At 35.1% G+C, this 19,146-nt stretch overlaps 1 protein-coding gene across 5 annotated transcripts in view; it reads left to right on the forward strand.

Moving 5' to 3' along the window:
* Positions 1–19,146, forward strand: part of TMTC2 (transmembrane O-mannosyltransferase targeting cadherins 2) — a 444,836-nt gene that overhangs the window by 242,522 nt on the left and 183,168 nt on the right. For all 5 annotated transcript variants that reach the window (XM_017543508.2, XM_017543511.2, XM_017543509.2 and 2 more), the window contains one exon: positions 5,815–5,929. In XM_017543508.2, the coding sequence (XP_017398997.1) occupies positions 5,815–5,929 (115 nt within the window). The remainder of the gene's footprint in view (positions 1–5,814; positions 5,930–19,146) is intronic.

Consider the following 19,146-nt stretch of genomic DNA (forward strand, 5'->3'; position numbering starts at 1 on the left):
CTTGTTGCTTTGCAGGAATTCCTTCTAGTTTCCAAGCACAGACAGTTCTTTGTTTAGATGTTTGAAATATCTTCTCCTAGTATATTATGCATTTTTAACTTGTCCATAATGTTCTTTATTAAATAGAAGTCCTTTTTGAGGTATTGAAATCCATTAATTGTTTCTTTTTTACATTTCAAATGATATTTGGGATTCTTTTGAAGAAGTGCTTTTCCATTCCACAAAGATATTCTTCTACATATTCTTCTGTTAGCTTTACTTTTTCACATTTAACTTTTTAAACTATCTGGAGTTTATCTTTGTGTCTTATGAATATGGTATAACAATCAGTTTTTATGTTCTCTTTTATATTTTGGCTGAAATATAGTTTTTGAGCTCCTTAATAAATGATGCTAAAATATTGAATGGATTTAAATGGAATTCATAGATTAATTTGTGGAGAACTGACATTTTGTAATGATAAATTACCCCATCCATGAGCCTTGGAATATTCTTCCATGTCTTTTAGAAATTGGTATGCATACTTTCAAGTAGTCAGAATAGTGAGATTTAAAAATTGATATGAAAAAGTTGAATGGGTTAATATGATCAAATCTTAAGTAATAGAAAAAAGGATTAACTCATATAATCAACTATGAAGAGTTATGGCAGCTTTTTAAAAACGTAAAATCTATTTTGATAAACACAGCATTGTGGAGCAGTAATTTTAAGGAGGATAGGATTTGACAAGGAATCGTTTTTATATTTGAGTATGATTAAATCCTCTGTCAATGCCCTTCAGCCAAAGACCACCAGGGCTACACCTGAAATAAAAGCTGTCTTAACTACTTCTCACACTAAGAGAGAACAGCAAAACCATGGAGAATTCTGGGGCATCTCATTATATGTCCAATTATAGAATTTTGACTTTGGCTGGGTGATTTGGAAGAGAGTCTAAGGAAGTGTGGGTTTTATTTTGATTGAATACCAGGACAATTCTATGCCTGGATAAATCATTCATGTAGCAGGAGAGGAGGATGTTAGGTATTTTGTGGGTTTTACAGTGACCTTTTCCTTTTTCTGTGTTTATACAAAATTATGAGGTGGTTTTTATTTGTTTTACTTGATCATGGTCTCAGAGTAACTTTGTCTGAAGCTGATACTATGTATGATTGTGTGTGTACAACAGGAAAACAAGATTTTTGCAGGTATCTAGAGCAATTAATCATAAGAAATGAAAGATTTTCATTTCAATAAAAAGCATGAAACCGAGTATCAGATTGTGACTTTGCCTCAGTTAACTTTGTTGATGATTTTTAATTTCTAAGTTGTTCTCTCACTTTGAAATAGCCATCTCTGCTGCTCATCCATTCTGTTGGAAACCATAATTTTGCCCCCTAGATTACTCCAGTTGCCTTCTAACCGGTCTCCCTGTTGTTCCTTTAGTTCTCTTGCAGTGAGTACCTTCTCCACAGAGAAGTAATCATTTTGACTTTTCAAAAACGAAAGTCAAATCACAAAAATCCCTTGCTGAAAATTTATCCCCAGACATTGCAAATAAAATAACCCCCAGACTGCTTATCTTGGCATGTCAGACCCTATCTGGTTGGACCCTTGCCTATCTCTGTGACTTCATCTTGACTTTTCCTCTCATTTCGCAGCCACACACCTGACTGGTATTGTTCCTGGGAAACATCAAGTTCATTCTTGTCTTAGATTATTTGCTGTACTTTCCTTATCTGGCATCAGCGGTCCTTGCTAGGCTTGCTCCTTATCCTTTAGTTCTTAGAGATTGTACCTATTTTCCTAAATCTGTGATATCCTTGCCTAAAATTAGCCTGACCCATACCATCTTTATTTTGTATTATTTATAACACATCACTATCTGAAGTTAATTCATTTATTTTATTGTATGGATCCCACCCTCCCTCCACTATCCCTATCTCCCACTTCCAGCATAAGCACACATGGGTGAGAATTGACTATTTTGAACAGTACTGAGTGTCCAGCCCCTCACGAGGCTCCTGGCACCAAATAGGTGTCCAATAAATATCTATTTAATGAATGAATAAATATGGAATACGTTAATGAATGGATAAATGAACAGTCAACCAAATGAGTGAACATGTACCCTAGATATGACGACAGGCATACCTCATTTTCTTGCATATCACTTTCTCGTGCTTCTCAGACATTGTATTTTTTTAAAAACAAATTAAATGTGGCACTGCTGCATAAACCAAGTCTGTCAGTGCCATTTTTCCAACAGCATGTGCTGACTTCATGTCTCTGTCATATTTTGGCAATTCTCACAATATTTTAATGTTTTAATTATTGTATCTGTTATGGTGATCTATGATGGAAAACTTTTGGAAAGGATTTGCTGTTCTAGATATTTGTGATTCATGGAATGAGGTCAAAATATCAACATTAACAGGAATTTAGAAGAGGTTGATTTCAATAATTATGTATCCATAGGGATACTGGGTGCTCAAGACTGCAGTGGAGGAAGGAACTGTAGAAGTGATGGAGAGAGCAAGAGAACTAGAATTGGAAGTGGGCCTAAGGATGTGACTGAATTGCTGTAATCTCGTGATACTATGTTTACAGATGAGGAGTTGCTTCTTTTGGATGAGCAAAGAAAGTGGTTTCTTGAGGTGGAATCTACCCCTGGTGACCATGCTGTTAACATTGCCAAAATGACAACAAAGCACTAAAAGATTAGAATATTACATAATCTTAAGAAATTGTCACAGCCAGTCCAACCTTCAGCAACTATCAGTCACTCTCATCAGTCAGCAGCCATCGGTGTTGAGGCAAGGCCTACCATGAGCACAAAGATTAAGACTCACCAAGAGCTCAGATGATTGGCTGGGCATGGTGGCTGACGCCTGTAATCCTAGCACTTTCAGAGGCTGAGCTGGGTGGATCACGAGGTCAAGAGATCGAGACCATCCTGGCCAACATGGTGTGAAACTCTGTCTGTACTGAAAATACAAAAATTAGCTGGGCGTGGTGGTGTGCGCCTGTAGACCCAGCTACTTGGGAGGCTGGGGCAGGAGAATTGCCTGAACCTGGGAGGTGGAGCTTGCAGCAAGCCAAGATCGCACCACTGTACTCCAGCCTGGCGCCTGGCAACGGAGCAAGACCCTGTCTCAAAAAAAAAAAAAAAAAAAAAGAGCTCAGATGATTGTTAGCATTTTTTAGCAATAAAGTATTTTTTGATTAAGATGTCTAAAAAACAATGACATCATGCTATTGCACACTTATTAGACATTATTGTGTAAATATAACTTTTGTATGCACTAGAAAACCAAAAAGTATTAAGTGACTCATACTTAGGTCCAGACCACCATAATAAAGTGTGATATTCGCTTTATTATGGTGGTCTGGACCTAAACCCCCAACATCTCCAAGGTATTCATTCCGGTATATGTCTGTTGCCAACAAGAGAAGCATTTACTAGTTTGTTATTTATTTGAGATATAAGTATCTAAAGAAATCAACTTCTTTCTCTGGAAATATGCCTTAAAATATTCAAACTTATGTCCTTGCTGTTACTTTTTTTAAATCATCTATGTTCTAGGACTACTATCAAAATGGGATAGCATTATAATGAGGATTTCCTGGTGCTTAAATTAATATTCGAATGCATTTCTCAGAGAGATTTCAATGTAAATATATTCTTATTTACTACTCCCACAATCAGAGTAGAACTTTGGGAGTAATGGGGATTTAAAAATTGCCTAATCCTTAGAAATTTCCATGAAGGCGTATCTTACTAATTTGTAGTAGATACAGAATACCTATGGTATTACACCTACTATGTTTGAAGATAATTGTAATTTATCTTACTATTTTCCTAATTTTATTTCATTTTCATTTAGTAGTTTAATTTGACAATATTTTACACTGTTTTGTCTTTTAATTTAAAGGATGCAATTTTCTATGGATTCAGTGCCAAGGCCTATGCAAATGTTGGTTTTCAGTCAAAGATGAAAAGTGATATGAAAATATTAGGTATAGGGTACAAAAAGTTTGGAAGCAGCCAGTGTCAGATTAGAGTTTTTGCTCTAACACTTCAGTATTAACTTTAAAAATTTGTTAGTGCCTCTGAGTCTGTCTCCTCATCTAGGGAATGGCCATTTATGTATGGAACTGTGTTGGGAGCTCAGTGAGATGATACATGTCAAGTGTGTGGCATGGTACATGGCACTATTAGCTGTTGCATAATTGTGAGTTCAATGTCTTTCCCCTGTTTTCCATCAGAACCAAAGAAGATATATGACTTTGCAAATATGAAGGATTAATGTTCTCTGTAGATCACATAAGGGCATAAAATACATTATATTTAATGTTATTTTTATAAGCAATGCTTAACTATTGTAAATTGTAAAGAGTATCAAGCACAATAATATTAATAGCAATATTTACTGAGTGTTTACCATGTGTCAGGCATTGTCTTTGTTTTTTTATTTTTATTTTTTATGAAAGAGGGTCTCACTGTGTTGCCCAGGCTTGAGTGCAGTGGCGTAATCATGGCTAACTGAAGCCTCGATTTCCTGGGCTCAAGCGATCATTGCATCTCAGTAGTAGCTGGGACTGCAGGCACGTGCTAACACGCCCAGCTAATTTTTGTGTTTTTTGTTGAAATAGGGTTTCACTACGTTCCCCCACTTGTCTCAAACTCCTTCTGAGATCGAGCAATCCACCCACCTCATTGGCCTCCCAAAGCGCTAGTACAGGTGTAGACAGTACCCAGCCTCAGACACTGTCTTAAACAGCTTGCATGTATTAACACCTTCATCACGAAACACATGAGACACTATTGTCCCACTTTCCAGGTAAAGTAAACTGAAGCACAGGAGTATTAAATTTCTTAGAGGCACACAGGCAAATCTGAGATGGAAAGATGTTGTATTCTTTTTTGCATTAAAATTGATACTCAAAACCCCTTTCATTTTTCAGGTACAGTCAGTATTCACCCCCAAATAAATATATCTCAACTCATATGAACCTTCCTCTCATGCCCATCTTTTTCTGGGGGACTCTGCATTCAGGATGCAATACCCCATCTCCTTGTGAGAAAGAAAGTAGACAAGGGAAGCAGCCAAGTTTGAGGGTAAAGTCCATTTGAGAGCCATACTGTGTGGGCATTTATTGGTGCTATGCCTTTTGTTATTTTTAATGTTGAAAAATTACTATTATTTGGGGAGAACAAAGGGGGCACACAGAAAATATATTTAATTTTCAACATGATTAGGTGTGGAAATAGCAATTTTTCCCAGAAATGAGCTCATAAGCAGAAAGAATATAAAAGAACATTGTATCTATAATGTTTTATTGATGTATTCTGATGCCTGGTAAGCTTCTTTATAGCTTTGATCTTGTTTAGTTTTTTGCTTTTCATCTCCAGATCTTCTATGTCATTTATCAGTTTTTTCATACTTGAATGAAATATTCGTTTATTTTAAGATCATTTCTTGCAGTTTCTGGCCCAGTAAGTATACAATAATTTCAGACCATGAAGACCCCTACTGAAATCTGGAAGAACATGAAGCCTTTGTAGGCGATCTTAAGATAACATTGTTCTTGGCCTTATGATGAACTGTATATGTATATCAGCTTTGAAACATAATAATTACTTTAATTTTTTAAGGCTTTGATTATATTTAATCTCCTGGTTTGATGAAATAGCGTATAAAGGAAATACATTTTCCTTCTCAAAAATGTTTTATGACGGTTTTCTCTCACTGTGGTACTTGGTGGCCTGATATTATGTCATGTATAATTGGATTGATACTCAGTCTGAAAATTTCTTTTTCTTCTTGGCAGCATGGGGTAACCTTGGAAATGTTCTGAAGAGTCAGAGCAAAATTTCTGAAGCTGAAAGCGCCTACAGAAATGCTTTGTATTACCGCAGCAACATGGCTGACATGCTTTATAATTTGTGAGTATGCCTTGCTTTCTCTGGTTTGGTTCATCTTTGAAATCTGCCCTGAGAGGGACTATTGATTTAACTGCTGGAAATGGAGATGATGATAGCTATTGTACTGAAATATTCTTTTTGTTATTCGTGCCTCTGAGACAATTAGGTGGTGGGTAGTTGTGATTTCCTTGTTTTGGGCCACATCATCCATATTCATGTGTACTTGTATATTATGGCTGAATTTTTTGGAAGTAGTATGCCATATAACGTAAACATTGGTTTAAATATCTTTTAGTTCTTAAAATGTTTATTCAATTAATACTTAGATGAGTTCATAAAATAAGCCTGTTATGTATGAGTTATGCAAATCATGTGTTGATGATGATGATGATGATTATTATTATTATTATTATTTGAGACAGTATCTCGTTCTGTGGCCCATGCTAGAATGCAGAGACACTATCATAGCTTGCTGCAGCCTCAAACTCATGAGCTCAGACAATCCTTCTGCCTCATCCCCCCAGTAGCTAAGACTGCAGGTGCCTATCACCATGCCTGTCTAATTTTTGAACTTTTTTGTAGCAATGAGGGCTTACTATATTGCCCAGACTGGAGCCTAACTCCTGGCCTGAAGCAGTTCTCTTGCCTCACCCTGCAAAGTGCTGGAATTATAGGTGTGAACCACTGTGCCCAGCCTTGATTGTTAAGGATAGATTTTGTCTTCAATGAAAAAAAGTGCTGTGTCAAAGTTTATGTAGAATATGTGGTATACCAGAAAAGTGAGTGAGTAAGGTCATGGTTCTTTTTTGTTTTCCTCTTCATAGGCACTGATGATTATCAGTGAGGTTGGGATAATTTAGAATATGCTTGCATGTTGGATTAGAAAAATCGCAGGGGAAAAATTGGTTTTGTTGTTTGAGTGGACAGTCCTAGCTGGTACAATGAGATGTGAGTAGATAAATGCAAACCAAACTTAAATCTCTTCGTTGTCTCTCATATTTGTGAGAACATTTTGTTTGTAAGTGGCAGAAACCTAGTTTAAGCTTGCTTAAACACACCAGAGAATGTATAAACTCCCCTAACTGGAAATCCCTGGGTTGACTAGATTCAGACCTAGTTAGATCCAGTTCCTGATACTATTTCAGGAATGTTGCTCCATTTTGTGGCTCCAGTTTCTTCTGGGTTTGGTCCATCTTCTGTGGTACTCTATAACAATGGGAAAGAGGACTGCTGTGCCTTTATGAATATAGCACCCTGACTCTTCTCATTCTCAGAGGGAAAGAGAACTATTTTGTCTTGGTACCTGTATTAATCCCTGAAAAAGTTGTTGGACTGACCTTCCTGCAGTCCTGTGTCCTCTCTTGGTGAAACACTGAGCCATGAGGGAGGGGCCACGAGTCACTTCCATTGACAGCACCTCCAGAGTTGGAATACAATGGAGCCAGACCGGTTCTCTATAGGAAGGTGACTGATCCTAGGAAAAATAAGATGCTTGCTGCTTGTGTTTAATGAATGCTATGTGATATTGACAGTATCAAACTAATCTACAAACTTTTAAAATAAGTGTGCTCTGGTTACCTGAATCTTTTGTATTGGCTAAGTCTAAAGGCACAGATAATTTTTTTAAAAAAATTAACTAAAAATAAACAGGGAAAAACCTAGATATTTAAGGGAAAGCAGACAGGATAAGCTCAGTTAATTTTATGTTCATACATTGATCTTGTCTTTAACCTGATAGGCTTTAACACTGGGATCTCAATCTAGCAGCCTGTGGTCTGAATTAGGCCAGTAGATATGTTTTGTGTCAGCTTGCACAGTGTTTAATTTTTTCTTTGTCACCTGGAATTCTTTCACATGCAGCACACCTGCTCCAGCACACTGTTCCTTCTTCCCAGTCTCTGCTGTGTCTTGTTTCACCATGTATCTTACCTAATCTTTGCTGAAGTAACTTGAATTTGTATCTTTTTCTTTTCTTGAATGAAAATACTATTTAGGTACTCCTACAAAGTCTCAAGTCCTCTTCATCTAAATATTGTTATATTACTATATTTTATTAATATTTTTATTTTATGAAAAAGAACCTTATCAGTTTAATAAATTCACACATATGTTCTTTACACTTTTTGCATCTGAAAGTGATGTCAAAGGGACCTCTTGCCTTGCAGTATGGGATATTACTTTTCTGGTTCCCATCCTTCATGTATTTCTGGTGGAAAGCTAACCTGAACAACCAACATCTCTTCATTGAAATGTTTTTCTCTGTCTTATCCATAGTCTCTGGTTAAAACATTGCCCATCTCTTTGTGATACCTGTTGGGCAAGGATTCAAAGTGTTGATCCATGCTTATTCTTTACTGAGAAGAGAAGTGTATTCAATTAGAAAATTTCACTTTACCTGTGATTTTAAAATTACATCTTAAGGCTTTGTCAGTGGATACCTATGTAAATCATGACAGCATATGAATTGACCTTCCCAAACCCTAGTGAAAAATCTTTGCTAGAAAAGCAGTTATTGACAAGATCATTTTTTTTCCCTAATGCCAAATATAGTTCCACAATATGTTTTACTAATATGTCAGGTCTTTAAACCACACTTATCTGTCAGCCTAAATGGAGAGGCTTAAATTCCACAAGAAATCTTGGCAATGATTTGGAAGTATTGGATTTTGTAACCGAAGTATTTGACAGAATTCAATAATTCTATTTTAAAATACGTAAGCTTTTCAGTGATTTTTTAATCAAATATTTTAAAAATACACCAAGATAGGTTCATTATAATCTATAATATAAATATGCTTGGTATCGTATTTATAAGAACAAACTTTTTTCTACCTAAGTAGAAAAAAGTTTTCTACTTAGGTAAAGAAAAGTTTTCTCATGGAAAGTTTAGACTATGAAGTAGCAAATTTTAGTTTTGAGATGTACATAATTTTCTCTGATATACAGAAGTTACTCCTTGTTCTATTTTAAGTCCTAAAAGAGAAGGAATTTGCTTTGCTCAATCTTTCTAGGACACATAACCTGATAATACTCTTTTGAGATAATAGCATACATTAATCACTTTTCCTATCATCAGTTACAGTTATGTCTCTTAAAGGTGTTTTATGACAGAGGCCTAGAACAAACCTATTTGTATTAATGGCATGGAATACCTATATTTGTTCATGCATTTTAGAAATTTTTGGGAATTGTAAGCTTTTGTTAGGCCCTCAGTGTAACTTTTACATCTAAGTAGCACATATGAACATTGATATAGGTGCAGATACAGGAAAAATAGGAATGATCTGGAAAAATATAAAGTAAGCAATAGTATGAGTGATGGAGATTTCTATCTGAAATTTAGTGAACATCACCTTATGAGATTATAAAAATTTGAGGACATCTTTTTTTCAGGCATGAAATCAAGTTATGTCTAAGAGGTACACACAAGGAGTTGTATTCCATGTTTGTAAAATGGTGGAATAATTTTATTTTTTTTCTTTAGTAGCAATAGCTTCAATCACTTGTGTGCGCTAAATGTTCCTCTTAGTTCTTTACATACGTTATCATAGTTTTTCTTCAAAGGAAGTCTATAACACAAGGAAGATGAGACTCAGAGGTAATGTGTCTAAGGTCACAGAAAATAAATAGAGGAGCCAATATATATATAAACCTAAGACATCCTGACTGTCTATCTGTGCAACAGTTCTAGTTCTTTAGGCAGAAATAAACCAAATGTTTGGGGGAAAAAAGCCTCAATATGTATGTTTCAAATTTAGAAAAAAATAACCTTTACATAGAGAAATAAAATATTTGGAATGAAATCTAATAGAGGATGTAAGTGTTTAATAATTGTTGGTGAGTTTGCTGAACTCATGGTGTAGAATTTTGGTAAAAAGATTATCACTGGGTTTGCATACCTGTGCTAAGAGCTGCCTTCAAGAAGAAAGTAATACAGAAGGCATTTTCAATTCTAAAGCTATTAATTATAATATCATTGGATATCATTTGAATCCATGCTTACAAAGAGTAGTTATGTGAAATTTAAAACAGTACTTAATTCAACTCTTAATAACAATAGATATGCATTTATTGTACAGCCTTGTATTTATCCTTTATTCATATTGTCAAATTTACTAAAATTTAATATTTCATACAAGAAATTATTAAGACCAGGTTAAACACATTTGCATTATGATGTTGATTTGTCTTTTCATGTATAATACATTTTCAGAGACAAAGCAGATGAATCATGGCTCAATGATTTACACTGTCAAATTTTAACAATATACAGTTCACTTTCAACCTCTTTACTATACCACTCACTGCTATGTGAAATATAATTTATTTTTAGGCTAAGAAATAGTCAGTGTCCTTTCGTTGTTGCTATGGATTCGTCTCAGTCTGTTCCAAATGATATTTAAGCGGGTAATTCAGTAAAACATTAAATATTTTATTAGGAATTAGATTTCAGAATGCAGATAAATTTAACATGTTATAGTCAATTCTTGATTATCTTACCTAATAGAAGAATTATGTCTGTTGCTGGTAGAGATTTTGCTACCATAAGTTAGTTGTCATTTTGTTCTGTGTTTTAAGAATCTTAGTAAATATCCAATCCAATAAGCTAAGAAATGAGCAAGAAAATAAACTGATAATTTAAGGGAAGGTAAGCGAAAATATAAATAAATTGGAATGCAGAGAAACAATAGGAAGTAATGCATACTCTAAGATCTTGTTCTCTGGAAGATCAGCAGCTTTTGGTAAGGGTAAGTTAGGACAAAATAGAGAATCTCTAATATACAATATTAAGAATGAGAAAAGAGTTATAACTGGATATACGCTTAAATAATAAAACACTGATAATATATATGAAAATCATACTAACATATATGCTTCTATCTGGGAAAATATCAAAAAAATATATATATAATGTGTATGTATGTGTATGTATATATATATGTACACATACATATATGTATATATATATATATAATGATGCCAGAAAGTCTCTCTCAGGGAAAGGAAAAGGTTGAGATAGCAATGAGAGAAAGATGTGGTGAAGAATTGACACCATAGATTCGATCCTAATAAGGGTATGAGAGATGTATTTGAACATTCAGGGCCAGGTTTTGAGATAGTTTGAGAGGTTAGAAGGATCAAAGATTGCAGAATACAATTGGTGAGATTACTTGGTATGGATTTTAAAAACAGAGCTTGGCCCATGAGAAGTGAGGACTGGTGGAAATGTAGGGAAAAATAATACCCTTAACCAAGTGCCTAGAGTTTGGCACAGGGTTTCCTTTGGGGAGTATTTGTTGGGGTTAAAGGGAGGTGTCTAGGTGATGCCAGGTAAGCCACTTGGTCTCCCAAAATAGATAATTCAAGAGAGATTATCAAGCAGTAGTGTCCAAAACTGTTGGGCATGTCTGACATAGAGTGAACGGTACTGAGAGATTTTGTTATAATGTTGTTGGCTGAGGTCACCAGTGTTCTTGGTGTACAACTCAGCTGGTCCTTTACTCATTCCTGGAATGAAGTGGGGCAGCTGATATCTGTGTATTCATGTGGCAAGAGCAAGCGTAACACCTAATACATAATGTTCATTTTGTTTTAATTGATAAATATCAATTAATACACAAATATACTCTTGTGAAATATTCAAATAATACTGAAGAATATGGAGCAAAATGTAGAAGTCCCTATTATTGCATTCCTCATATCCTTTTCCTCCTGCAGTATAGATCTTACCAGGTTTTTGGTAAGCATTTATACATGTGGTTATGTACACACTTTCAAGGTTTTTCCCCTGCATATATGAATCATTATTAATTTTTGACTTTTATGTGTGTGCACGTGTCAGAATTTGTATAATCGTCCCCATTTTAAGTTGTTTATATTGGAGCTGTTAAGATCAACATTAATGAACGCTCAATGGGATGATTTCAAAACTATATTGCTTCATTTTCCATTTTCCTAATTACAAGTGGAGTTGAGTAATTTTTCTTATGCTAATTGGCTCTTTGTAATTTTCCTGGGGATTAACTGTTCATATTTCTTGCCTAATTTTCTTTGGTGTAGGTTTATGTTTTTCTTACTGATTCATAGGGTTGAAAACTTAGGTGTAAGCACACAAACCTATTTTGCATATATTTTCAACTAATTTTTAACATATCATTTTTACTTGTAACATTTATTTTATGTAACTTTAATTTCTATATAGAAAAAAATTCCAAAGTCCTTTCATTTAAACTCTCTGTATTTTCTGTCTCTCTAAAAATGACTATTTGCAGCCAATTATGCTTTTAAGCTTGTTATTTTTTGGTAGTTTTAAAGTTGTTTTTGCTTTTTTGTTTAGGTCATTAGTCTACCCTGGATTCATTATTTTTTGTATTAAGGTATAATTTTTTCCAATGAAAACTAAATTCCCATTATAATGTATTGGATATTTACCTATCCCCTAGAATAAAATTACTTAAATTGCAAAAGTTTACCTATCCAGTTTATTTGATAGCTACCTATCACCTAGAATAAATCCCTACATAAACATAGTTCATTTCTATGGACTCTATTCTGGTCTATTGGTAACCTCTGTCAAGAACAAGTTATTTCATATACTATAATTGCTAGGAAACATATTTTAAAAGGCAAGCCTCTCATCCTTGTTATTTGTTTCCCACACTTCTTGAATATTCCTGTGTGTTATCTTCAATGTGAACTTGACCATAGATGACTTCTTCTTTTTTTTTTTTTTTTTGGAGATGGAGTTTTGCTCTTGTTGCCTAGACTACAGTGCAATGAGGTAATCTCTGCTCACTGCAACCTCTGCCTCCTGGGTTCAAGGGATTCTCCTGCCTCAGCCTTCCAAGTAGCTAGGATTACAGATAGGCATGCACCACCATGCTCAGCTAATTTTTATATTTTTTGGTAGAGACAGGGTTTCTCCATGTTGATCAAACTGGTCTGGAACTCCCGACCTCAGGTGATCCACCAGCCTTGGCTTCCCAAAGTGCTGGGATTATACAGGCATGAGCCACCGCGCCCAGTGAATTGTAGACTTCTTAAGTTAATTGGAAACCCAGTTAGGATTTTCATTGGTTTTTCATTGACTATATATTACAGTGAGGAGAGTTGAAATTGTCATACTCTTGAATTTTCTCTTTCAGATACATGTATTTCTACCTTTCTTTCAATTTTCAAAGTTTTGTTAAAATTTTATATTTTGTTCTCAAAGGTCTCATATATTTGAGGTTAATTTATTAGTTTTTTAGAAATTATTTTTAGTAATGTGAATTAGATCTTTTTTCTCTTTTATTTTAAGTTGGTTATTCGTGATTGTTTAGATTTTATGTTTTTCTAGATATGCCTAATTTTATTTTTTTGCTGTTATTTCTGTATGATAAATCTTATTTTTGTTGGAAGGTTTTTTTTTTTTTTNTTTGAGTTTTCCCGTATATGTTATCTTTTTTTTCCTCTGATGGGGCCTCTGCTCATACTATTTGTGCTGCCTGCAGCATTCTCCCTCTTTCCTTCCCCTTCTGACCTCTTTCCACCTTTTATGATATCTTCCTGTCCTACCCCCCACCTTTTTTGCCTAATACCTTTAAATCCTTTTTTTCTCAGCTTACGTAACACTTCCTGATGAGGTTTATGGATACCCACCTTCAGAAGTGAAAGATAGATATCCGTCCTAGGTCTCACAAAGCCACTAATCCTTGGCTCTTTTTAATGTGGATTATATTAACATTTGTGATAGCATGTTCCTCTTTATATAAAATAACATAGTATCACAAATGTTAACATGACCCAGATTATAAAGAGCCAAGTATTTGTGATACCATGTCCTATGCCATGTAAAGGAACATGGTATTGCAAATACCATAAAGGAGAATACATAAATATGATATAAAGGGAACATAATATCATATATATAAAGGGGAACATGGAATCACAGATGTTAATATCCAGATTAGAAAGTGCCAAATATTAGTTGCATTGTGATATTTAGGAGGGAGATCTACCTTTCTTATCTTTTTTTAAAAGGTGGGGTCTCAATGTATTCCCAGCCTAGATTTGAACTGCTGCGCTCAAGTGATCTTCCTGCCTCAGCATCTCAAGTAGCTGGGACTACAGGCACATGACACCACACCTGGCTCAGTGCCCATGTACCAATTTTCCTCTAGTACTGAGCACAATACCAGGCACATAGGCTTCAAACTGTGTATATGTCAATAAACTAACAAAGGGATTAATAAACTAGTGAGTTAAATCATGCATATATTGATTAATAACCTAATGGACTAATTAATGAGATGATTAAAACTAATGAGTAATCAAACGAATGGAAATAAATCAACAGTTCAAGTTTGCTGACCCCTTTCCTGTCCATGACACTCGCCTGATCCACATCTTTTCTAGCTTGCATTACTGGCCACATGTTCTTATCTGATTCTGCATGTTGATTGATTCCACACCTTTTTTCTATTATATATGTCTTTGAAACAATCTCTGTCCACAAAGCATAAAAGCAGTAAAATTCCCTCCCTGAGACCATTGTTATTGTACTGATTTGGGATGATGATTTTTTGTACTTGTTTTTGTATTGTTTTGATTTTTGAGATGGAGTCACACTCTGTCACCCAGCTGGAGTGCAGTGGCATGATCTTGGCTTACTGCAACCTCTGCCTCCCAGGTTCAAGTAATTCCCCTCCCTCAACCTCCTGAGTAGCTGGGATTAGAGATGTGTGCCACCATGCCTGACTAATTTTTGTATTTTTAGTAAAAATGGGGTTTCACCATGTTGGCCAGGCTGGTCTCAAACTCCTGACTAAATGTGATCCACCTGCCTTGGTTTCCCAAAGTGCTGGCATTACAGACATGAGCCACTGTACCCAGCTGGGGTAATGATTTGAAATATAGTCTTGCAAACTTTACTGTAAACAATTGAATTCTCTTTTCTTTCTTCCTACCAAACCCTGGAGATATTTTCTTTATTACATACACAAATATTTTAATTCAGAATTGATCAGAGAATATAATGAATATGTCACTTAAACAGATAACCAGCCAAGGGATGTTTCCACAAAATACATTTCAATAGCTCCATTTGTTAATCAGAAAAAATTGAATAGTAAATTATGAAGTATATAGTTGTATTCTGATTTATTATTAATAGGAAGATAAGCTGTTTCATCGTTCTTAAAATATCAGTCTCTCCTTTAAAGACCTACTTGAGGTATAAGTGGCTATACAGCTGACTTTTGTTCATAGAAACACATTTTTTAAATTTGTCTTTTAGTTTTTCAGTTCTAATTTATAGAGTTACTGTAATATTTTTCTACAGGAAAAACGTAAGAATATAAGTAGCCTTTTGAAAAATATTTTGAAAGTAAAAATCAGTGATTATTTAAAACTAGGGCAAATTGACAATATTTAATGATTTCATCAACCAGCTATATATTTGTGAATGTAAATTCTTAAATAGATTTTAACAGTAAATTATCCATTCTTGAGTTTTGGCCAAGATACACTATACTCAAGAAATTTAGCTAAGTCATTCCAGTCAAGATGCCAGACATGGATTAAGAAAATAATTACTACATGATGACCTAGACGTCTGCAGGATGGTAAAGGAGAAGTCAGAAAGGATTTTATGGAGAAGCTAGAGTTAATTTTTTATTTAAAAGACCAAACAATGAAACATTTTCTTTTTTTTTTTTTTTTTGGATGGAGTTTTGCTCTGTCGCCCAGGTTGGAGTACAGTGGCACAATCTCGGCTCACTGCAGCCCCTGCCTCCTGGGTTCCAGCAATTATCCTGCCTCAGGCTCCTGGGTAGCTGGGATTACAGGTACTCGCCACCAGGCCTGGCTATGTATATATATTTGTATTTTTAGTAGAAATGTGGTTTCCCCATGTTGGCCAAACTGGTCTCGAACTCCTGACCTCAGGTAATCCGCCCAGCTCAGCCTTCTAAAGTGCTGGGATTACAGGCATGAGCCATCAAGCCCAGCCAAGATGAAACACTTTCTATTGCAGGTTTTATGGTGTTAAGAATTCTGTGTGATTACTAGTTAAAAATATAAATTGTATATAACATAAAAGTTTATCATGTAGCATTCAGTGGTTTTCAGTAAGTTGCTGCGAGGTCTTACTTAGGAAAGAAGCTGATCTGTTCAGGTGCCTGGTGCTTAGTTGCCTGGGGTGATTAGTCCTGGAGAGAGCTATTATATAAACAAAGCATGGTGATGGCTAAGAAAACCCCTGTGTGTCCGTGTTTTTAAGGGATTTTATTCATTATATTGTCATAGGTACTAGAATGACCCAAAATGTGAGCAAGTCTATATGGGAATCAAAAGTTTGCTTGACAAACTTATCTCTCAATGTTTTGAAAGCATTTAATGTATAACAGCATCATTCCAAGTAGTATTGGATGAATAAATTTATAATGGCATTAGTCTAGGACAGCCTGATGCTAGGAAACCTCTTGGATGCGGCTCCTCCTTTCCTGGAAAGTGCTGGGACAACTGCTATTGGCATTTGACTCTAAATTTACTTTTCCAGGGCTTTCAAGGTTTCATCACCTCCTGTTCCCTACACACTCTTACATTTTGTACTCAAGTTGTTGCACTAATATGGTCAGACAGCTACACTTCATACCTGCTAGTTTTGGAGGTATCTTTTTCATCTGCAGTTGACTTTGCACCCCTCTTCTCTGATTCATTGTGAGCTGATTTTCCAGTTTAGCTCTCAAGGTGAAATTTATCTTCCTGCCACTCTAAAATCAGCAATTCTTATAGCACCTATTTCACACATCCCTAGTTTTCACATAATTCTGAGAAAGAATAAATAATTCTGAAGTTCAGTCAAGACTGATTATGTCTTTCAAGTACATTTATAAATATGAATTTACATTTTGAAAATAAAGACCCATTAATTTAGTCAACAAATGCTAAGTACCTTCAGGGTGATAGACATTGTATTAGAAGCTAGGAATAAGCTGACGAAGTGTAGTTTCTATTCTCAAGTAACTTGAAGTCTGGATTTAAAAATAGAATGTTAAGTAATAAAGTGACATCTTTTCTGAGGGACATGCTTATATTATTTTGACAAAATATACGAAGAAACTTAAATCAGCCTGAAGGAAAAAGAAGTGAAAAAGAAAAGAATGAAGGAGTCATACTGGAAAGACGGGTGAGCAAGGTGGTTTGGAGGAAGTATCGTTCAGTTTTGGCTAAGTTTGAGATGGCTATTGGACATCCACCGGGCAACTGGAATGTGTTTCCATAGTTCATGAGAGCATTTTGAGCTAACGGATATAGATTTTGGTGTCATGATTATATAAATTGAAACTGACAGTAAATAATGGATGCGTGAATAATATGTATAAGAATAAATGGAAGAACCATGGGTGGAATCCTAGGGAATACCAATATTTAAGGAGATTGACAGAAAAAGTAGAAACCTAAAGTTGGCTTAAAAAGTAGGATAAAAGACTAAGGTTTGTGATGTCATTGAAGCTGTTGGTTAGGACAGTAAGATGGGAGAAAATTATCAAAATCATGTACTGTAGAGAAGTTAAATATTTTTATGGACTTTTTTGTGACCCCATGGGAAAAAAAGATAGTGATATTAATCCTGGGTGTAGAAACTTAAAAATGTTACTCACTTCTCCTCCATATGGTATTCAGAGAACAGCGTGTTGCTATCACAAAACTACAGGCCATCCCAGAGAATAATTTTATCTTAATGAAATATATGGACACAAAGACCAAAGAACTAAGATTCACACTAGGAGGTCCTTGATGGCTGGAGATGTAAATTAATATGTATTTGTTTCTATCACATAGCAAGGTCTTCAGTATTTCCTTGGTTCTTAAATGCTTTCAAATCAAATTGAATTAAATGACAGATTTCACACTCATTCCTCTTATAGCAATGGAAATTGGTGTCTAGAATTGCCTGCCGAACTATTAAGTCTTTCCCTCCCCACTCTATCCCAAAGCAAAATTGGGGGAAATCAGGATCCTTTTAGAAATTGGAGCCCAGCAAAAGAAAGATTGACTCATTCCCATGCTCATTTTGTTATAGGTTTTCACTTACAAACGTAGCTGCAAAATGGTAGTATGTAGAAATATTCATTCAAGAGCATAGAGTGAGTTAAACTATTTCCCATGTTGGAAAAATGGTGAGAGACATTTTTCTGCAATCTCATTGAAAGGCCTTTAATTTTATAGTCATTTTCATCTAGGACACTGTAGGTAAATTTGAGGATATATATTAGAAAACCTATAGAAGAGGTTGATAAAGTTCATGGTTACCTCCTGTTTTAATGCCTTGAGTTTGGTTTAACTTTAAAACTGATTGAAAGTTGCTTACATGGCCAGAAGCTTTCTGTTATTCCTAAAATTATGCTCACATGGAAAGTTCAGGCTGATGTGCAGCAGAATTTCGAGTAAATTAATTTCAGTTTTCTCAGAAGGAGGTATTGCATTATGAAAAATGTTTCTTATTTCTTTGCTCCTCAAGAAAAACGAACAGATATAAATTTATTTGTGTAGTTCCAATCAGTCCTCTGCAGATTTCCAATTATTGTGAGTTAAGAATTATTTCTTAGACTCACCAGGAAATATAGTAATATTGTCTTTACTTAATTTACTATCTTTCTTGTACAAAACCTGTGTTTCCCTATATGATGGAAAAGTTGTGTAAAGTATAATTGAAGTTTGAAGGCATCTGGATATTTAGATGACAATGAATTTAAAAAATGAATATTGTGTCATCTGCTGCTTATTTTTTCTTTTTTCTTATATATTATTTCTACCAGTTATATTATTTCTATAGCTAAATTTTATCACTTATTTCTTTCAATTCTTTGCTTCAATGTTACTCTCTGAATAAGGCTTCCTAGCCAATTCTATTTAAGTTAGCAACCCCTCTACCACTGTCACACTTCTGTTCCTCATTACTTTATTCCTTAAAACATTGCAAGCCAGGTGTGGTGGTTCACATCTGTAATCCCAGCGTTTTGGGAGACTGAGGTGGGCAGATTGCCTGAGGTGAGGATTTCAAGGCCAGTCAGGCTAACATGTTGAAACTCTGTCTTTACTAAAAATACAAACATATTAGCCAGGCATGGTGGCATGCGCCTGTAATCCCAGCTACTCAGGAGGCTGAGGCAGGGGAATAACTTGAACTCGGGCGATGAAGGTTACAGTGAGCTGAGATTGCGCCACTGCACTCCAGCCTTGGCAACAGAGCA

Source organism: Cebus imitator, unplaced genomic scaffold (assembly GCF_001604975.1).
Source record: "Cebus imitator isolate Cc_AM_T3 unplaced genomic scaffold, Cebus_imitator-1.0 Scaffold156, whole genome shotgun sequence".
NCBI lineage: Eukaryota > Metazoa > Chordata > Mammalia > Primates > Cebidae > Cebus > Cebus imitator.